This window comes from Balaenoptera musculus, chromosome 13 (genome assembly GCF_009873245.2).
Source record: "Balaenoptera musculus isolate JJ_BM4_2016_0621 chromosome 13, mBalMus1.pri.v3, whole genome shotgun sequence".
NCBI lineage: Eukaryota > Metazoa > Chordata > Mammalia > Artiodactyla > Balaenopteridae > Balaenoptera > Balaenoptera musculus.
Window position 1 is genome coordinate 52,859,979 of NC_045797.1, and position 20,264 is coordinate 52,880,242.

At 37.4% G+C, this 20,264-nt stretch overlaps 1 protein-coding gene across 2 annotated transcripts in view; it reads left to right on the forward strand.

Annotated features, from left to right (window-relative positions):
* SRBD1 (S1 RNA binding domain 1) overlaps positions 1–20,264 on the forward strand; it is a 231,584-nt gene that overhangs the window by 182,182 nt on the left and 29,138 nt on the right. For both annotated transcript variants that reach the window (XM_036873925.1, XM_036873926.1), the window contains exons 17-19: positions 15,085–15,191; positions 16,274–16,450; positions 19,524–19,706. In XM_036873925.1, coding sequence (XP_036729820.1) covers positions 15,085–15,191; positions 16,274–16,450; positions 19,524–19,706 — 467 coding nt within the window. The remainder of the gene's footprint in view (positions 1–15,084; positions 15,192–16,273; positions 16,451–19,523; positions 19,707–20,264) is intronic.

The following is a 20,264-nucleotide window of genomic DNA, read 5'->3' on the forward strand; positions in this document are numbered from 1 at the left end:
CCTCTTGTGTCTCCATCCTACCCTCCCTATCCCACCCCTCTAGGTGGTCACAAAGCACCGAGCTGGTCTCCCTGTGATGTGCGGCTGCTTCCCACTAGCTATCTGTTTTACATTTGGTAGTGTATACCTGTCAATGCTACTCTCTCACTTCGTCCCAACTTACCCTTCCCCCCCCTGTGTCCTCAAGTCCATTCTCTACTTCTGCATCTATATTCCTGTCCTGCCCCTAGGTTCTTCAGAATCATTTTTTTTTTAGATTCCATATATATGTGTTAGCATGCAGCACTTGTTTTTCTCTTTCTGACTTACTTCACTCTGTATGACAGACTCTAGGTCTATCCACCTCACTACAAATAACTCAATTTCTTTTCTTTTTATGGCTGACTAATATTCCATCGTATATATGTGCCACATCTTCCTTATCCATTCATCTGTTGATGGACACTTAGGTTGCTTCCATGTCCTGGCTATTGTAAATAGTGCTGCAGTGAACATTGTGGTACATGTCTCTTTTTTTTTTTTTTTTAATTTATTTATTTTATTTTTGGCTGTTTTGGGTCTTCGTTGCTGCAAGCGGGCTTTCTCTAGTTGCGGCAAGCAGGCTTCTCACTGTGGTGGCTTCTCTTGTTGCGGAGCACAGGCTCTAGGCGTGCGGGCATCAGTAGTTGTGGCTTGCAGGCTCTAGAGCGCAGGCTCAGTAGTTGTAGCGCACGGGCTTAGTTGCTCTGCAGCATGTGGGATCTTCCCAGACCAGGGCTCGAACCCATGTCCCCTGCATTGGCAGGCGGATTCTTAACCACTGCACCACCAGGGAAGCCCCATGTCTCTTTTTGAATTATGGTTTTCTCAGGGTATATGCCCGGTAGTGGGATTGCTGGGTCATATGGTAGTTCTATTTTTAGTTTTTCAAGGAACCTCCGTACTGTTCTCCATAGTGGCTGTATCAATTTACATTCCCACCAGCAGTGTAGGAGGGTTCCCTTTTCTCCACACCCTCTCCAGCATTTATTTTTTGTAGATTTTTTTGATGATGGCCATTCTGACCAGTGTGAGGTGATAACTCATTGTAGTTTGATTTGCATTTCTCTAATGATTAGTGATGTTGAGCATCCTTTCATGTGTTTTGTGGCAATCTGTATATCTTCTTTGGAGAAATGTTTATTTAGGTCTTCTGCCCATTTTGAATTGGGTTGTTTGTTTTTTGATATTGAGATGCATGAGCTGTTTGTATATTTTGGAGATTAATCCTTTGTCAGTTGCTTCGTTTGCAAATACTTTCTCCCATTCTGAGGGTTGTCTTTTGTCTTGTTTATGGTTTCCTTTGCTGTGCAAAAACTTTTAAGTTTCATTAGGTCCCATTTGTTTATTGTTGTTTTTATTTCCATTTCTCTACGAGGTGGATCAAAAAGGATCTTGCTGTGATTTATGTCATAGAGTGTTCTGCCTATGTTTTTCCTCTAAGAGTTTTAGCGTGTTTGGCCTTACATTTAGGTCTTTAATCCATTTGAGTTTATTTTTGTGTATGGTGTTAGGAAGTGTTCTAATTTCATTCTTTACATGTAGCAGTCCAGTTTTCCCAGCACCACTTATTGAAGAGGCTGTCTTTTCTCCATTGTATACTCTTGCCTCCTTTATCAAAGATAATATGACCATATGTGCATGGGTTTATCTCTGGGCTTTCTATCCTGTTCCATTGAGCTATATTTTTGTTTTTGTGCCAGTACCATACTGTCTTGATTACTGTAGCTTTGTAGTATAGTCTAAAGTCAGGGAACCTGATTCCCCAGTTCTGTTTTCTTTCTCAAGATTGCTTTGGCTATTCGGGGTCTTTTGTGTTTCTATGCAAATTGTGAAATTTTTTTGTTCTAGTTCTGTGAAAAATGGTAGTTTGATAAGGATTGCTTTGAATCTGCAGATTGCTTTGGGTAGTATAATCATTTTCACATCCTTGATTCTTCTAATCCAAGAACATGGTATATTTCGCATCTGTTTGTATCATCTTTAATTTCTTTCATCAGTATCTTATAGTTTTCTGCATACAGGTCTTTTGTCTCCTTAGGTAGGTTTATTCCTAGGTATTTTATTCTTTTTCTTGCAGTGGTAAATCGGAGTGTTTCCTTAATTTCTCTTTCAGATTTTTCATCATTAGTGTATAGGAATGCAAGAGGTTTCTGTGCATTAATTTTGTATGCTACTTTACCAAATACACTGATTAGCTCTAGTAGTCATCTGGTAGCATCTTTAGGATTCTCTATGTATAGTATCATGTCATCTGCAAACAGTGACAGTTTTACTTCTTCTTTTCCGATTTGGATTCCTTTTCTTTTTCTTCTCTGATTGCCATGGCTAAAACTTCCAAAGCTATGTTGAATAATGGTGGTAGGAGTGGGCAACCTTGTCTTGTTCCTGATCTTAGAGGAAATGGTTTCAGTTTTTCACCAATGAGAATGATGTTGGCTGTGGGTTTGTCATATATGGCCTTTATTATGTTGAGGTAAGTTCCCTCTATGCCTATTTTCTGGAGAGTTTTTTATCACAAATGGGTGTTGAATTTTGTCAAAAGCTTTTTCTTCATCTGTTGAGATGATCATATGGTTTTTATCCTTCAATTTGTTAATATGGTGTATCACTTTGTTGATTTGCACATATTGAAGAATCCTTGCATTCCTGGGATAAACCCCACTTGATCATGGTGTATGATCCGTTTAATGTGCTGTTGGATTCTGTTTGTAGTATTTGTTGAGGATTTTTGCATCTATGTTCATCAGTGATCTTGGCCTATAGTTTTCTCTTTTGTGACATCTTTGTCTGGTTTTGGTATCAGGGTGACGGTGGCCTCGTAGAATGAGTTTGGTAGTGTTCCTCCCTCTTCCATATTGTGGAAGAGTTTGAGAAAGATAGGTGTTAGCTTTTCTCTAATGTTTGATAGAATTCGCCTGTGAAGCATCTGGTCCTGGGCTTTTGTTTGTTGGAAGATTTTTCATCACAGTTTCAATATCATTGCTGTGATTGGTCTGTTTATATTTTCAATTTCTTCCGGGTTCAGTCTTGGAAGGTTGTGCTTTTCTAAGTTATGTGTCCATTTCTTCCAGGTTGTCCATTTTATTGGCATATAGTTGCTTGTAGTAATCTCTCATGATCCTTGTATTTCTGCAGTGTCAGTTGTAACTTCTTTTTCATTTCTAATTCTGTTGTTTGAGTCTTCTCCCTTTTTTTTTTGATGAGTCTGGCTAATGGCTTATCAATTTTGTTATCCTCTCAAAGAACCAGCTTTTAGTTTTATTGATCTTTGCTATTGATTCCTTCTTTTCATTTTCATTTATTTCTGATCTGATCTTTATGATTTTTTCCTTCTGCTAACTTTGGGGTTTTTTGGTTCTTCTTTCTCTAATTGCTTTCGGTGTAAGGTTAGGTTGTTTTTTGAGGTTTTCTTGTTACTTGAGGTAGGATTGTATTGCTATAAACTTCCCTCTTAGAACTGCTTTTGCTGGCATCCATAGGTTTTGGGTCATTGTGTTTTCATTGTCATTTATTTCTAGGTATTTTTTGATTTCCTCTTTGATTTCTTCAGTGATTTCTTGGTTATTTAGTAGCATATGGTTTAGCCTCCATATGTTTGTATTTTATACAGGTTTTTTCCTGTAATTGATATCTAGTCTCATAGCGTTGTGGTTGGAAAGATACTTGATATGATTTCACTTTCTTAAATTTACCAAGGCCTGATTTGTGACCCAAGATATGATCTATCCTGGAGAATGTTCCATGAGCACTTGAGAGAAAGTGTAATCTGTTTTTGGATGGAATGTCCTATAAATATCAATTAAGTCCATCTTGTTTAATGTATCATTTAAAGCTTGTGTTTCCTTATTTATTTTCATTTTGGATGATCTGTCCATGGTGAAAGTGGGGTGTTAATGTCCCCTACTATGATTGTGTTACTCTCATTTCCCCTTTTATGGCTGTTAGCATTGCCTATGTATTGAGGTGCTCCTGTGTTGGGTGCATAAATATTTACAATTGTTATATCTTCTTGGATTGATCCCTTGATCATTATGTAGTGTCCTTCTTTGTCTCTATAACAGTCTTTATTTTAAAGCAATTTTGTCTGATAGGAGAATTGCTATTCCAGCTTTCTTTCATTTCCATTGCATGGAGTATCTTTTTCCATCCCCTCACTTTCAGTCTGTATGTGTCCCTAGGTCTGAAGTGGGTCTCTTGTAGACAGCAATATATGGGTCTTGTTATTGTATCCATTCAGCCAGTCTGTGTCTTCTCGTTGGGGCAGTTAATCCATTTACATAGAAGGTAATTATTGATATGTATGTTCCTATTACCATTTTCTTAATTGTTTTGGGTTTGTTTTTGTAGTTCTTTTCCTTTTCTCGTGTTTCCTGCCTAGAGAAGTTCCTTTAGAATTTTTTTAAAGCTGCTTTGGTGGTGCTGAATTCTCTCAGCTTTTGCTTCTCTGTAAAGGTTTTAATTTCTCCGTTGAATCTAAATGAGATCCTTGCTGGTTAGACTAATCTTGGTTGTAGGGTTTTTCCCTTTCATCAATTTAAATATGTTCTGCCACTCCCGTCTGGCTTGTAGAATTTCTGCTGAAAGATCAGCTGTTAACCTTATAGGGATCCCCTTGTATGTTATTTGTTGCTTTTCCCTTGCTGCTTTTTTTTTTAATTTTAGAATTTTATTTATTTTTTTATACAGCAAGTTCTTATTAGTTATCCATTTTTTACCTATTAGTGTATATATGTCACTGTATGGGACTCTTTGTGCTTCCTGGACTTGATTTACTATTTCCTTTCCCATGTTAGGGAAGTTTTCAACTATAATCTCTTCAAATATTTTCTCACTCCCTTTTTTTTCTCTTCTTCTTCTGGGAGTCCTATAATGTGAATGTTGGTGCGTTAATGTTGTCCCAGAGGTCTCTGATACTGTCCTCAATTCTTTTCATTCTTTTTCTTTATTTTGCTCTGTGGTAGCTTTTCCACTATTTTATCTCCAGGTCACTTATCCATTCTTCTGCCTGTTATTCTGCTATTGATTCCTTCTAGAGAATTTTAAATTTCATTTATTGGTGTTATTCATCATCATTGTTTGTTTGCCCTTTAGCTCTTCTAGATCCTTGTTAAACATTTCTTGTATTTCTCCATTCTATTTCCAAGAGTTTGGATCATCTTTACTATAGCTACTCTGAATTCTTTTTCAGGTAGACTGCCTATTTCCTCTTCATTTTTTTGGTCTAGTGGGTTTCTACCTTGCTCCTTCATCTGCTGCGTATTTCTCTGTCTTCTCATTTTGCTTAACTTACTGTGTTTGGGGTCTCCTTTTTGCAGGCTCCAGGTTCGTAGTTCCCGTTGTTTTTGGTGTCTGCCCCCAGTGGGTAAGGTTGGTTCAGTGGTTATGTAGCCTCCTGGTGTAGAGGACTGGTGCCTGTGTTCTGGTGGACGAGACTGGATCTTGTCTTTCTGGTGGGCAGGATCACATCCGGTGGTATGTTTTGGGGTGTCTGTGAACTATTATGATTTTAGGCAGCCTCTCTGCTAATGGTGGGGTTATGTTCCTGTCTTGCTAGTTGTTTGGCATGGGGCATCCAGCAGTGGAGCTTTCTCGTCGTTGAGTGCACCTGAGTCTTAGTGTTGAGATGGAGATCTCTGGGAGACCTCCTTCGCCAATTGATATTATGTGGGGCCGGGAGGTCTCTGGTGGACCAGTGTCCTGAACTTGGCTCTCACACCTCAGAGGCTCAGGCCTGACACCCGGCCAGAGCACCAAGACCCTGTCAGCCACACGGCTCAGAATAAAGGGAGAAAAAAAGAAAGAATAAATTAATTAATTAATTAAAGTTATTAAATTAAAGAATTTTTAATATATTATTAAATAAAAATAGTAATAAAAGAAAAAAGGAGAAGAGAGCAACCAAACCAGTTAAACAAATCCACCAATGATAACAAGCGCCAAAAACTAAACTAAGATAAACATAAAAATCAGAAACTAGTCAGTCGCATACAGCAAACCCCAAGTCTATAGTTGCTCCCAAAGTCCACTGCCTCAATTTTGGGATGATTCGTTTTCTATTCAGGTATTCCACAGATGCAGGGTACATCAAGTTGATTGTGGAGATTTAACCTGCTGCTCCTGAGGCTGTACGGAGAAATTTCCCTTTCTCTTCTTTGTTGGCACAGCTTCTGGGGTTCAGCTTTGGATTCGGCCCCGCCTCTGCATGTAGGTTGCCCTCTGGCGTCTGTTCTTTGCACAGACAGGAGGGGGTTAAAGGAGCGGCTGATTAGGGGGCTCTGGCTCACTCAGGCCCGGGGGAAGGAGGGGTAACGGAATGCTGGGTGAGCCTGCGGCGGCGGAGGCCAGTGTGACATTGCAACAGCCTGGGGTGTGCCGTGTGTTTTTCCCGGGGAAGTTGTCCCTCGATCACAGGACCCTGGCAGTGGCGGGATGAATGGCCTTCCACGAGGGGAGTTGTGCATAGTGACCTGTGCTTGCACACAGGATTCTTGGTGGCTGTAGCAGCAGAGTTAGAGTTTCATGCCCTTCTCTGGTGTCCGTGCTGATAGCCGCAGCTTGTGCCCATCTTGAAGCTTGTTTTAGGCGGTGCTCTGAATCTCCTCTCCTCGCGCACCCTGAAACAATGGTCTCTTGCCTCTTAGGCAGTTCCAGACTTTTTCCTGGACTCCCTCCCAGCTAGCTGTGGTGCACTAGCCCCCCACTTCGGGCTGTGTTCACACAGCCAACCCCAGTCCTCTCCCTGGGGTCTGACCTCCGAAGCCGGAGCCTCAGCTCCCAGCCCCCACCCAATCCAGCAGGTGAGCAGACAAGCCTCTGAGGCTGGTGAGTGCTGGTTGGCACCAGTCCTCTGTGTGGGAATATCTCCGCTTTGCCCTCCGCACCCCTGTTGCTGCACTCTCCTCCATGGCTCCGAAGCTTCCCCCTCGCCACTCCCTGTCTCCGCCAATGAAGGGGCTTCCTGGTGTGTGGAAACTTTCCTCCTTCATAGTTCCCTCCCAGAGGTACAGGTCCATCCCTGTTCTTTTGTCTCTGTTTTTTCTTTTTCTTTTGCGCTACCCAGCTACGTGGGGAGTTTCTTGCCTTTTGGGAAGTCTGAGGTCTTCTGCCAGCATTCAGTAGGTGTTCTGTAGGAGTTGTTCCACATGTAGATGTATTTTGATGTATATGTGGGGAGAAGGTGATCTCCATGTCTTACTCCTCTGCCATCTTGAAGGTCCTCCCTAGTTATCTATTTTATACATAGTATCAATAGTATGTATGTGTCAATCCTAATCTCCCAGTTCCTCCCACCCACCCCCTTTCCCCATTGGTATCCATACATTTGTTCTCTACATCTGTTTTCTCTCTTTCTGCTTTGCAAATAAGATCATCTATACCATTTTTCTAGATTCCACATATATGCGTTCATACATACATATTTGTTTTCTCTTTCTGACTTACTTTTTAAAATACTTTGCTTCTTAACTCTGTAAAGTTACTCTTTAACCTCTCTATCAATCCGTGGTCAAAGGGACCATCATTTATCAAAAGATCAAATGAGACATCAGTGAACAAATACATGTTCCTGGCCAGTTTATGTATTCTTCTCACATGGTAGTCTCAGTTGGCTGCATTTTTTTTATTACAAACTGTTCATTCCATGTTAAGGATATGTGCAACAGGCTTGATGTGGTCTATTCTATTTCTTTATTGATTTTTTTTAGTGCTGCATGGCAAAGCCACCAAATTAACTTTATGACCCACTAATTGGTCACAACCCTCAGTTTGAAAACCATTGGTTTTAACTGGTCATTATCATCTGCTGGAAATAGGGCCAGCTTCCCTAAAGCATATGGCCTTACAGAGGTTGAGTGGATGCATGAACACAATCAGGCTTCTGTTTGGAAGGAGGAAAAGGGGGTTGGAGACTAGAGGTAGGATAGGCAACCAAGATTGTCTGCTATAGGGACTGCTACTCATTTAGATATCCTAAGCATCTGGTGTGTTTGGAAGTATGTGGAGTTGTTTGCATTTATTCTAGCGACCCCTAACTATTACTCTTAGTTTTCCTATTTGGTTAAAGTTATGTCTCTTTGCTCAAATATTTTTTTCTTGTTACTTTCATTGTATTTGCCCTCTATATTGTCACCCATCTTCCACCCTCTCATTTTGTGAAGTCCCCCTTTTCATTTTGCTGATTCTCATCTACTTAGACACAGAAAAGACTATTCAGCTTCTTAAAAGCTGTGGCTCATGAATAATCAGGTTCTTAGCGAGGCTTGGGTTTAGTTTATGATATTTTCATGATTATATTTGCTTATTAGCTTTTTATAATTGTGTCTATATTTTTAAGCTGTGGTCTGAGTAGTTACCAACTAGGTTATCTCTGAAAAACAAAAACAGTCTGGCAGATCAAAAACTTCGGGTGTTATTAAATGATAATAGTGTAATCACAATACCTAGAGAGTCTATTTACTATATTGTCTTCCTAAGAGTTTAAGGTTATCAAACCTATCCTTGATTCCTTAAGACATATGGAGAGGAGAAGAAAGCTGAACTACAGTTTCATGTCTGGGAACATTAACGGAGGATCTTTAATTTTAGAATTGTGAGTAACATCAAGTGTTTTGAACCATTCACTGTGGTAATCTGGCTTCAATTAACCAACAAATAGTCATTCAGATACTGCAGTTCATCAATTCTAATATGCATATTTTCTCACATTTTAACACTCTGAGATATAGGATGCATCTTCCAATTAATGATGTCCTCTGGTTGCTGTTGGCCCTGTGGCAAATCGTGGTGTAGCGTCTGCGTGAATTTGATTGTGAGTCCTGGAGACATGGCTGAACTGCAGACTCTTCACTGTTCTAGTCAATAAACTATTGAACAATGAAACATTTAAGGACCTTTAAGGAAAAGTAGGAGTTTTGTTTCTGTCTAAAATCTCTTGTGTTGAGATTAAGGTAGGACTACAGAATGAGCATCTGACAGCTTGAAAGAAAATCTCAGAAACTATAGAGTATTACTCTTTTAAGAAATGCTGCATTATCTAGGTGCTCAGTAGCATAAAAGATAAAATGGGTGGAAGAATTTGGACATCTATGACTCTGACTTTAAAAAGTGATACAGAAAAGTTGGATGTTTAATGTGAAGAATTTTAGGAATACCTTAATCAGATTAAATTGCTTATATTTTCCTTTTGTCTATGCATGATATATGATTTTTAAAACTTTCTAAATAAGTCTAAAAGAGTTCTTTTAATTTTTATAAAACAAAAATTCTGAGTAACAGGAAAGCATTGTGTCATGGTTTAATTGGTAGTATATCTTCTTTCTTAGTGGTATATAAAATAATGGTGCTTCTTATAAGCAATAGTATCTTCAGTTTCATGAAATATGAGAGTTTGGTTTACTGTCAAATTTACTGAGTATTCGTGTTCTGCTTCCTGTTATAATTCACTCTCTCCTCTTAAGAACAACTAAGGGTCAGAATACATATGCAAGTGAAGATAAGACTACAAAGCAGTGCGTGAATGATAGTGAACAGTATGGCTCAAAGTGTGCTCCCAGAACCAACAGCAACAACATTACCGGGGAGCTTCTTAGAAAGCAAATTCTCAGGCCCCACCTCAGACCCACTGAATCAAAGACTCTGGATGTGGGGCCCAGCAAGCTGTATTTTAACAAACCCTGGAGGTGATTTTGATGGCAAGCTATAGTTTGAGAACCCCTGCTCTGGCAGAATTTCACAAAAGGGAAAAATACTGGTGCTGTTATATTTGAGTCAAGTGTATGAGTAATTTAGAGAGTAAGAACAGATTCCTTAAGTTCCGCTCAATTACATTGGCTAACAATGTGTCTAAAAGAAATGAAGAAATTTACTTTGCTGTGTCTCAGCCTGCTAAGCAAAGGGACTAGTCCAAGAACTGCATGTTCTTTACTTTTTTCTTTTTGGCAGTGTAACATAACTTTGTTGTTTTTTAATTTTTGATTTTTATTTTATTTATTTTTTATACAGCAGGTCCTTATTAGTCATCAGTTTTATACACATCAGTGTATACATGTCAATCCCAATCTCCCAATTCATCACACCCCCACCCCCACCCCACCTCCGCCGCTTTTTCCCCCTTGGTGTCCATACGTTTGTTCTCTACATCTGTGTCTCAACTTCTGCCCTGCAAACCGGTTCATCTATACCATTTTTCTAGGTTCCACATATATGCGTCAATATACGATATTTGTTTTTCTCTTTCTGACTTACTTCACTCTGTATTACAGTCTCTAGATCCATCCATGTCTCAACAAATGACCCAATTTTGTTCCTTTTTATGGCTGAGTAATATTCCATTGTATATATGTACCACATCTTCTTTATCCATTCATCTATCGATGGGCATTTAGGTTGCTTCCATGTCCTGGCTATTGTAAATAGTGCTGCAGTGAGCATAGGGGTGCATGTGTCTTTTTGGATTATGGTTTTCTCTGGGTATATGCCCAGTAGTGGGATTGCTGGATCATATGGTAAATCTATTTTTAGTTTTTTAAGGAACCTCCATACTGTTCTCCATAGTGGCTGTATCAATTTACATTCCCACCAACAGTGCAAGAGGGTTCCCTTTTCTCCACCCTCTGCAGCATTTGTTGTTTGTAGATTTTCTGATGATGCCCATTCTAACTGGTGTGAGGTGATACCTCATTGTAGTTTTGATTTGCATTTCTCTAATAATTAGTGATGTTGAGCATCTTTTCATGTGCTTCTTGGCCATCTGTATGTCTTCTTTGGAGAAATGTCTATTTAGGTCTTCTGCCCATTTTTGGATTGGGTTGTTAGTTTCTTTAATATTGAGCTGCATGAGCTGTTTATATATTTTGGAGATTAATCCTTTATCCATTGATACGTTTGCAAATATTTTCTTCCATTCTGAGGGTTGTCCTTTCGTCTTGTTTATGGTTTCCTTTGCTGTGCAAAAGCTTTGAAGTTTCATTAGGTCCCATTTGTTTATTTTTGTTTTTATTTCCATTACTCTAGGAGGTGGATCAAAAAAGATCTTGCTGTGATTTATGTCAAAGAGTGTTCTTCCTGTGTTTTCCTCTAAGAGTTTTATAGTGTCCGGTCTTACATTTAGGTCTCAAATCCATTTGGAGTTTATTTTTGTGTATAGTGTTAGGGAGTAATTCCATTCTTTTACATGTAGCTATCCAGTTTTCCCAGCACCACTTATTGAAGAGACTGTCTTTTCTCCATTGTATATCCTTGCCTCCTTTGTCATAGATTAGTTGACCATAGGTGTGTGGGTTTATCTCTGGGCTTTCTATCTTGTTCCGTTGATCTATGTTTCTGTTTTTGTGCCAGTACCATATTGTCTTGATTACTGTAGCTTGTAGTATAGTCTGAAGTCAGGGAGTCTGATTCCTTCAGCTCCATTTTTTCCCTCAAGACCACTTTGGGTATTTGGGGTCTTTGTGTCTCCATACAAATTTTAAGAATTTTTGTTCTAGTTCCGTAAAAAATACCATTGGTAATTTGATAGGGATTGCATTGAATCTGTAGATTGCTTTAGGTACTACAGTCATTTTCACAATATTGATTCTTCCAATCCAAGAACATGGTATATCTCTCCATCTGTTGGTATCATCTTTAATTTCTTTCATCAGTGTCTTAACAGTTTTTCTGCATACAGGTCTTTTGTCTCCCTAGGTAGGTTTATTCCTAGGTATTTTATTCTTTTTGTTGCAGTGGTAAATGGGAGTGTTTCCTTAATTTCTCTTTCAGATTTTTCATCATTAATGTATAGGAATGCAAGAGATTTCTGTGCATTAATTTTGTATCCTGCAACTTTGCCAAATTCATTGATTAGCTCTAGTAGTTTTCTGGTGGCGTCTTTAGCATTCTCTATGTATAGTATCATGTCATCTGCAAACACTGACAGTTTTACTTCTTCTTTTCTGATTTGTATTCCTTTTATTTCTTTTTCTTCTCTGATTGCTGTGGCTAGGACTTCCAAAACTATGTTGAATAATATTGGTGAGGGTGGACATCCTTGTCTTGTTCCTGATCTTAGAGGAAATGCTTTCAGTTTTTCACCATTGAGAATGATGTTTGCTGTGGGTTTGTCGTATATGGCCTTTACTATGTTGAGGTAGGTTCCCTCTATGCCCACTTTCTGGAGAGTTTTTATCATAAATGAGTGTTGAATTTTGTCAAAAGCTTTTTCTGCATCTATTGAGATGATCATATGGTTTTTATTCTTCAGTTTGTTAATATGGTGTATCACATTGATTGATTTGCATATATTGAAGAATCCTTGCATCCCTGGGATAAATCCCACTTGATCATGGTGTATGATCCTTTTAATGTGTTGTTGGATTCTGTTTGCAAGTATTTTGTTGAGGATTTTTGCATCTATATTCATCAGTGATATTGGTCTGTAATTTTCTTTTCTTGTAGTATCTTTGTCTGGTTTTGGTATCAGGGTGATGGTGGCCTCATAGAATGAGTTTGGGAGTGTTCCTTCCTCCGCAATTTTTTGAAGATTTTGAGAAGGATGGGTGTTAGCTCTTCTCTAAATATTTCATAGAATTCACCTGTGAAGCCATCTGGTCCTGGACTTTTGTTTGTTGGAAGATTTTTAATCACAGTTTCAATTTCATTACTTGTGATAGGTCTGTTCATATTTTCTATTTCTTCCTGGTTCAGTCTTGGAAGGTTATACCTTTCTAAGAATTTGTCCATTTCTTCCAGGTTGTCCATTTTATTGGCATAGAGTTGCTTGTAGTAGTCTTTTAGGATGCTTTGTATTTCTGCGGTGTCTGCTGTAAATTCTCCTTTTTCGTTTCTAATTTTATTGATTTGATTCCTCTCCCTCTTTTTCTTGATGAGTCTGGCTAATGGTTTATCAATTTTGTTTATCTTCTCAAAGAACCAGCTTTTAGTTTTATTGATCTTTGCTATTGTTTTCTTTGTTTCTATTTCATTTATTTCTGCTCTGATCTTTATGATTTCTTTCCTTCTGCTAACTTTGGGTTTTGTTTGTTCTTCTTTCTCTAGTTCTTTTAGGTGTAAGGTTAGTGTAAGATTACACTAACCTTAGTGTAGTGTAAGATTGTTTATTTGGGATTTTTCTTGTTTCTTGAGGTAGGCTTGTATAGCTATAAACTTCCCTCTTCGAACTGCTTTTGCTGCATCCCATAGGTTTTGGATCATCATGTTTTCATTGTCATTTGTCTCTAGATATTTTTTGATTTCCTCTTTGATTTCTTCATTGATGTCTTGGTTATTTAGTAACGTATTGTTTAGCCTCCATGTGTTTGTGTTTTTTACGTTTTTTTCCCTTTAATTGATTTCTAATCTCATAGCATTGTGGTCAGAAAAGATGCTTGATATGATTTCAGTTTTCTTAAATTTACTGAGGCTTGATTTGTGACCCAAGATGTGATCTATCCTGGAGAATGTTCCGTGCACACTTGAGAAGAAAGTGTAATCTGCTGTTTTTGGATGGAATGTCCTATAAATATCAATTAAATCTATCTGGTCTTTGGTGTCATTTACAGCTTCTGTTTCCTTATTTGTTTTCATTTTGGATGATCTGTCCACTGGTTAAAGTGAGGTGTTAAGGTCCCCTACTATTATTGTGTTACTGTCAATTTCCCCTTTTGTGGCTGTTAGCATTTGCCTTATGTATTGAGGTGCTTCTATGTTGGGTGCATAAGTATTTACAATTCTTATATCTTCTTCTTGGATTTATCCCTTGATCATTATGTAGTGTCCTTCTTTGTCTCTTGTAATAGTCTTTATTTTAAAGTCAATTTTGTCTGGTATGAGAATTGCTACTCCAGCTTTCTTTTCATTTCCATTTACATGGAATATCTTTTTCCATCCCCTCACTTTCAGTCTGTATGTGTCCCTAGGTCTGAAGTGGGTCTCTTGTAGACAGCATATAGATGGGTCTTGTTTTTGTATACATTCAGCAAGCCTACGTCTTTTGGTTGGAGCATTTAATCCATTCACGTTTAAGGTAATTATCGATATGTATGTTCCTATTACCATTTTCTTAATTGTTTTGGGTTTGGTTTCATAGGTCCTTTTCTTCCCTTGTGTTTCCCACTTAGAGAAGTTCCTTTAGCATTTGTTGTAGAGCTGGTTTGGTGGTGCTGAATTCTCTTAGCTTTTGCTTGTCTGTAAAGCTTTTGATTTCTCCATCGAATCTGAATGAGATCCTTGCTGGGTACAGTAATCTTGGTTGTAGGTTCTTCCCTTTCATCACTTTAAGTATATCATACCACTCCCTTCTGGCTTGTAGAATTTCTGCTGAGAAATCAGCTGTTAACCTTATGGGAGTTCCCTTGTATGTTACTTGTCGTTCTTCCCTTGCTGCTTTCAATAATTTTTCTTTGTCTTTAATTTTTGCCAATTTGATTACTATGTGTCTCGGTGTGTTTCTCCTTGGGTTTATCCTGTATGGGACTCTCTGTGCTTCCTGGACTTAGGTGGCTATTTCCTTTCCCACGTTAGGGAACTTTTCGACTATAATCTCTTCAAATATTTTCTCTGGTCCTTTCTCTCTCTCTTCTCCTTCTGGATCCCCTATAATGCGAATGTTGTTGTGTTTAATGTTGTCCCAGAGGTGTCTTAGGCTGTCTTCATTTCTTTTCCTTCTTTTTTGTTTATTCTGTTCCACAGCAGTGAATTCCACCATTCTGTCTTCCAGGTCACTTATCCGTTCTGCCTCAGTTATTCTGCTATTGATTCCTTCTAGTGTAGTTTTCATTTCAGTTATTGTATTGTTCAACTCTGTTTGTTTGTTCTTTAATTCTTCTAGGTCTTTGTTAAACATTTCTTGCATCTTCTCAATCTTTGCCTCCATTCTTTTTCCGAGGTCTGGATCATCTTCACTGTCATTATTCTGAATTCTTTTTTTGGAAGGTTGCCTACCTCCACTTCATTTAGTTGTTTTTCTGGGGTTTTATCTTGTTCCTTCATCTGGTACATAGCCCTCTGCCTTTTCATCTGTCTGTCTTTTTGTGAATGTGGTTTTTTGCATGTTCTTTACTTTTGATTCATATTTTATCTTTGTCTTTTCAGCACGATGTGTCTCAGACTCTACTCAAGGCAACACTGGATAGTGTTGTAGAAGAATGTGTCAGCTTTGTGGGAGTGGATATTAACATCTGTTCAGAAGTTTTGTTAAGGTGAGACAAGAAGTCTGTGGCTAAACATCACAGAATCTTGAGTTTTACTGGCTATCCAGTTCAAACTCAGCTAGAGCAAGGGGACACGTGTATAAAGTTGTCAAGTATAGAAAATCTATGAGTTCATACATTGCTTTAGGTAATCAGTCAGAGGGGAAGGCATCATTTAAGAAGAGAATTATAACAATTCATGTTATTTTTAATACTGGAAATCTAATGTGAAGAACATATGGTAACTATTGAGTGCATTAATGTCGCTAATAGAATTTAAATTAGGTTAACATGGAAAAGAGCTGTTTCCCACCACAGGAGAGTAGATATTTTTCACTAGTTCAGTCTCTTGCTTACATCTGTCAAAGCTGGCAGTCACCAAAAGATAAATCCTGATGGTTCAAGGTATGGTTACCATATTTTTACCTTGATTCCACAGGTCACATCTCAAAATCTTCATTGTACTGTAATCATGTCTTATATGTTCTTTTTTTTTCCCCTGTGGCTATAGAAGAATTGCTTTTTTGTTCCTAGTCTTGCATGTATTATACAACTCTGCTGATGCAGCATGAAATTCTGGACCTCTGGAAAAAATCTGGATCTTTCTGCTTTGAAATTGGAATAGCAGAAAATATCCCTTGCATTGTAAGGTGTTGCTTTTCTACCACAGCGACAAACATTCCATAATGCCATGTATGGAATTCTGTAATAAAATTACGATTCTCTAATTAACACTAAGCCGACTACGTAATGATAGAGTTTTTATATCATGAATAAGTATCTTTCTATAGTTCAAGGCTTTACTAATGAGAACAGGCTGATCAAAAAAATAGAATAGTACAATGCAGCTGTAGCTATTGTAACTTCTACTGCTAACTCACTTTGTAAGCTAACCAGGAATAGGCAGAATTATTACTTGATTCAGAAACACAAGGAATGTGAATAGTGTAGAGACATATGACAAGATGTAATTGCAGTTGCTTTTATGATGCAAATGTTTTATATCATTGTCTTTTCAGATGAGATCTTTTCTTTCAGTACTCTTAGAACAATTACATTGGCCACATTACTCATTTTGTTTATTTTTTTAGGCATATTGCTGGACTCAATGCCAACCGAGCCAAAAATATTATTGAATGGCGTGAGAAAAATGGGCCATTCATCAACCGAGAACAGCTGAAGAAAGTGAAAGGGCTAGGTCCAAAATCTTTCCAACAGTGTGCTGGTTTCATCAGAGTCAACCAGGATTATATTCGAACATTTTGCAGGTCATTATTGAAGTGTACACTGTCTGTTCTATTATCAACCTCCTCTCTTTCTGTTACCCATCCTTCTCACTGGCATAAATCCTAGCTGTCTATTTGTTCATTCCTTCATTCAATATGTGTCAACTGTAATCTTTGCTAGGTACTGGGAATACAGCAGTGAGCAAATCAACAAATTCCCTGGCCTCATGGAGTTAAATTTTAATGTATGAGACAGACAATAAATAAACTAGTAAAAATAAATAGTTTCAGATGTAATAAGTGTTATAAAAATTAAAACAAAGCAATATGACACTGCCTTTGGGGAGCAATAAACTGCTTTATATGAGTTACTCATTGAAAAGATATTTGAGCCGAGTTTTGAATGAAATGAAGGAGCCAGTCACACAGGGATCAGAAGGAGGGCATTCCAGGCAGAGCAAACAGTACATGTGCAACATCCTAAGGCAGGACCAACTTTGGTGTATTCAGGAAATGAAACTAAGGCCAGTGTGATTGGAGCACCACAAGTAGGAAGGACTGGTATAAGATGAGGTAACAAAGAGGACTTCGCAAAGACCACTTCATACTGACAGCTTTTACCCTAAGCATAGTTGGGTTTCCCTGCTCCTTCCTCACTGAAAACTGGCCAAAGCATTAATTATCAGATGTGTCGATTAAGAGCTAAATCCTTGCTTTCTAATCCTGTAGCACAAATGCAAAGAAATTTGGTAAGCTTCTTAGCATTTTGTAATCATGAAAGAATGGCTTTTATGTATTTGCTTTTTGGGACTACCTGATTCATTTATGTGTATTTTTTTCTTTTGACAAAGTTATAATAATATTTTTTTTTCCTGGAAAAGACTAAGGAAAAACCAGCCCCACTGGATAGTAGAATTTATTATAAAGCCATAGTAATTAAGCAGTTTGGTTTTGATGTAGAAACAGGTAGAACAGAATAGAGTCTGAAATACATCAAACCCAGAGGGAATTTAGTTTATGATAAGATGATATTTCAAATAGTTGGAAAAAATTGATTAATTATCCAGTAAGTAGCATTATGACAACTGGAATTTGTATGTGTAGGAGAAGCTACAGTCCTAACCCATACCTTATACCCAAATAAATTCCAGATGGACCATACACTTAAATGGAAAAAGTAAAACTGTAAAAGTACCAGAAAAAAACATGGGTAAATTTTGCAGACCGCTGGAGTAGTGGAAGTTCTTTCTAAGTAGACCACCAAACCCAGAAGCAAAAAAAAATTGGATTTCTTACTTTTTGTTTTTTCTAACACTTGGTTAGAAAATTCAAACAGTATAAAAAAGAATAAAATGAAAAGGGCACCTCAACTTGTCACTTCAAAATAATTTCTTATATATTGCTTCCTGAAAATAAATTTATGTAAATTAATAATGTATTTGTTATTTTTAAATGCATATAGAAGGAGTCATGCTATACAACTATTTGAAACTTGTTTTATTAGTTTCAGTAATATATCTTGGATCTCTTTCCAAATATTACATATTGATTTATATATTTATATCATTATATATAAATTATCATTTATATATAATGACTGCACAGTAATTTATAGATGGACTATAATTTAATCTAATCAGTGCCCTGTTGATGAACATTTGGGTTGTTTTAAAGCCTTAAATTTTTTCAACTGGTAATGAAGGACTTGAAGATTCATGACTATTATATCTACTTGATAGGTCATACTGTTATTCAGAATGACTCTTGCTATCTCATTGAATGTTTTTTACTTTGAAATCTGTTTTGTTTGCTGGCATTGTTGCTATATCTGCCTTTTCAGAATATGCTTGGTATTTTTTATTTTCAAACTTTCTATGACATTCAATTTTTTATGACTCTTATAAACAAATAGATTTTCTAGGTTTGCTCAGTCTTATTAATACATTCACATTTATTACATTTATTGATGTGTTTGGACTTGATCTTCCCTCTTATTTTATATTTTCTCTTCATGCCTTCTGATTCTTTTCCTTTCATGCTGTTTGTTGGATTTATCAGTTAACACGTTTTCTCCCTGTTTCTCTTCTTGTCTTCCTTACTCATCTTTATCTCCTCTTAGTGATTTCAGCTTGTATATCTTGCTTTTATTCTTCTGGTGATTATCTTTAAATTTGATTTGGATTGGTCTCTGGAGTTAATAGGTTTCTCTGTCCTCCTCCTGGAGAAGACTAGAACCTTAGGTCTCTTTACCAATCTTCCTCCCTTCAACACTATGTGCTATGGTGAGATGATCTGGGATTTTAGTTTCAGACTGTGTCCTTTTAATATATTTTCTACATTATTCATGAGCAGTTATTTAACCTAATAATTTTTTAATGGTTTCTGTGCTCATCACTGTTTCTCGTAGCCCACATTATCATTTTTCGTGAATTCATTGTTTTTGCTGGAGTATATACTTAAACTCTTTTCAGAGAGGGTATATTATATGGGTTGTACTTCAGTCCTTACATGTCTGAAAATGATTTTAATTTGAACGCTACTTTGGCTAGGTATATGATTCTAGATTCAAAATCATTTTGTCTCAGACTTTTAAAATATTATTCCACTGTGTTCTGGCATCTGATGTTTGTCAGTGAGAAAACTGATGCCAGTTTGATTCTAGTTCCTTTCAATAATCTGTTTTATTTTTCTCTCTTAATTTTAAAAATTATATTCTAAAGTTTCCCCATGATATGTCAAAATGTCTTTTTCATTCTTTTCCCATTCATTCTATTTTACACTCAGTAGATTCCTTTGGGGAGCTTTTTCTTCACCTCTGAGAAATCACTTTCTCCTTATTTAATTAATTTTCCTCCATTTCTCTCTGTTCTCTCCTAGAATGCCAGTTATACAGACAGAATCACTTAAGAATGTTTTTGGCTTTAAGTAACAGAAAACCCTATTAACAGTGTTTAAACTAAGTAGTAATTTCTGTGAAGTGAATGGTCAGAATCTGGTTGCTGTTTGTGTATATTTGTATGGCAGAGAAATAAGCACATTTTTAATTAAAGACTCTTTTCTGCCCACCCCCAACCCTCCCCCGCCCCGCCCCATATGTTGTTTTGAATGGTTACAGTCGTCAGCAAACTGAATCTGCAGGCGAAATGCAGGGAGTTGCTGTGGCATCTTCAGCAGGTGTTGAAGTCACAAATGAGAAGCAAGGCAAGAAGAAGAGCAAAACTGCAGTGAATGCTGTACTAAAGCCAAATCCTTTGGACCAAACTTGTATTCACCCGGAATCATATGACATAGCGATGAGGTAAGTCTGAGGCCCATGTAAGAGTTTCCTGTGCCCAGAGTGAGTTCCCTACAGCAAATGGCCTTTGTTTTGGCATAATGGAGACTTTAAAAATATGACCATGTTTAACATGACAACATTTTTCAGAAGTTCCACATTGCTGAGTTATGTGGCACATTATTTTATTTCAGTGAGGAATGAAACCATTTTTCCTGGAACAATGTCAAGCTCATAAACCCTGGTCCTAATGGTGAAGTGTGTGTAATGGAAATAGCATGGCACTCTCCTCTGTTTGTTTTGGAAATTAACAAGACACAAATGACTAGCACCTGGCTTAAAGCTTGTGCTTATCTAAAGATAAAGCCCTTTAGTAAACAGCCTACTCTCAGATTTCTTAAGAAATGTTGCCCTGCTTAGTTATTATAGAGTTTAAGAAATGATGTACTTTTAATGAGCATGCATTAATTAACACAGGGGGAGGTTTGAGTACAAGGGAAAGTTTAATATTAGACATTAAAAGAGAAAACTTTGATACCACATTTGATTAGTTCAAAATTAATTAGTTCAAAAACCGTGACT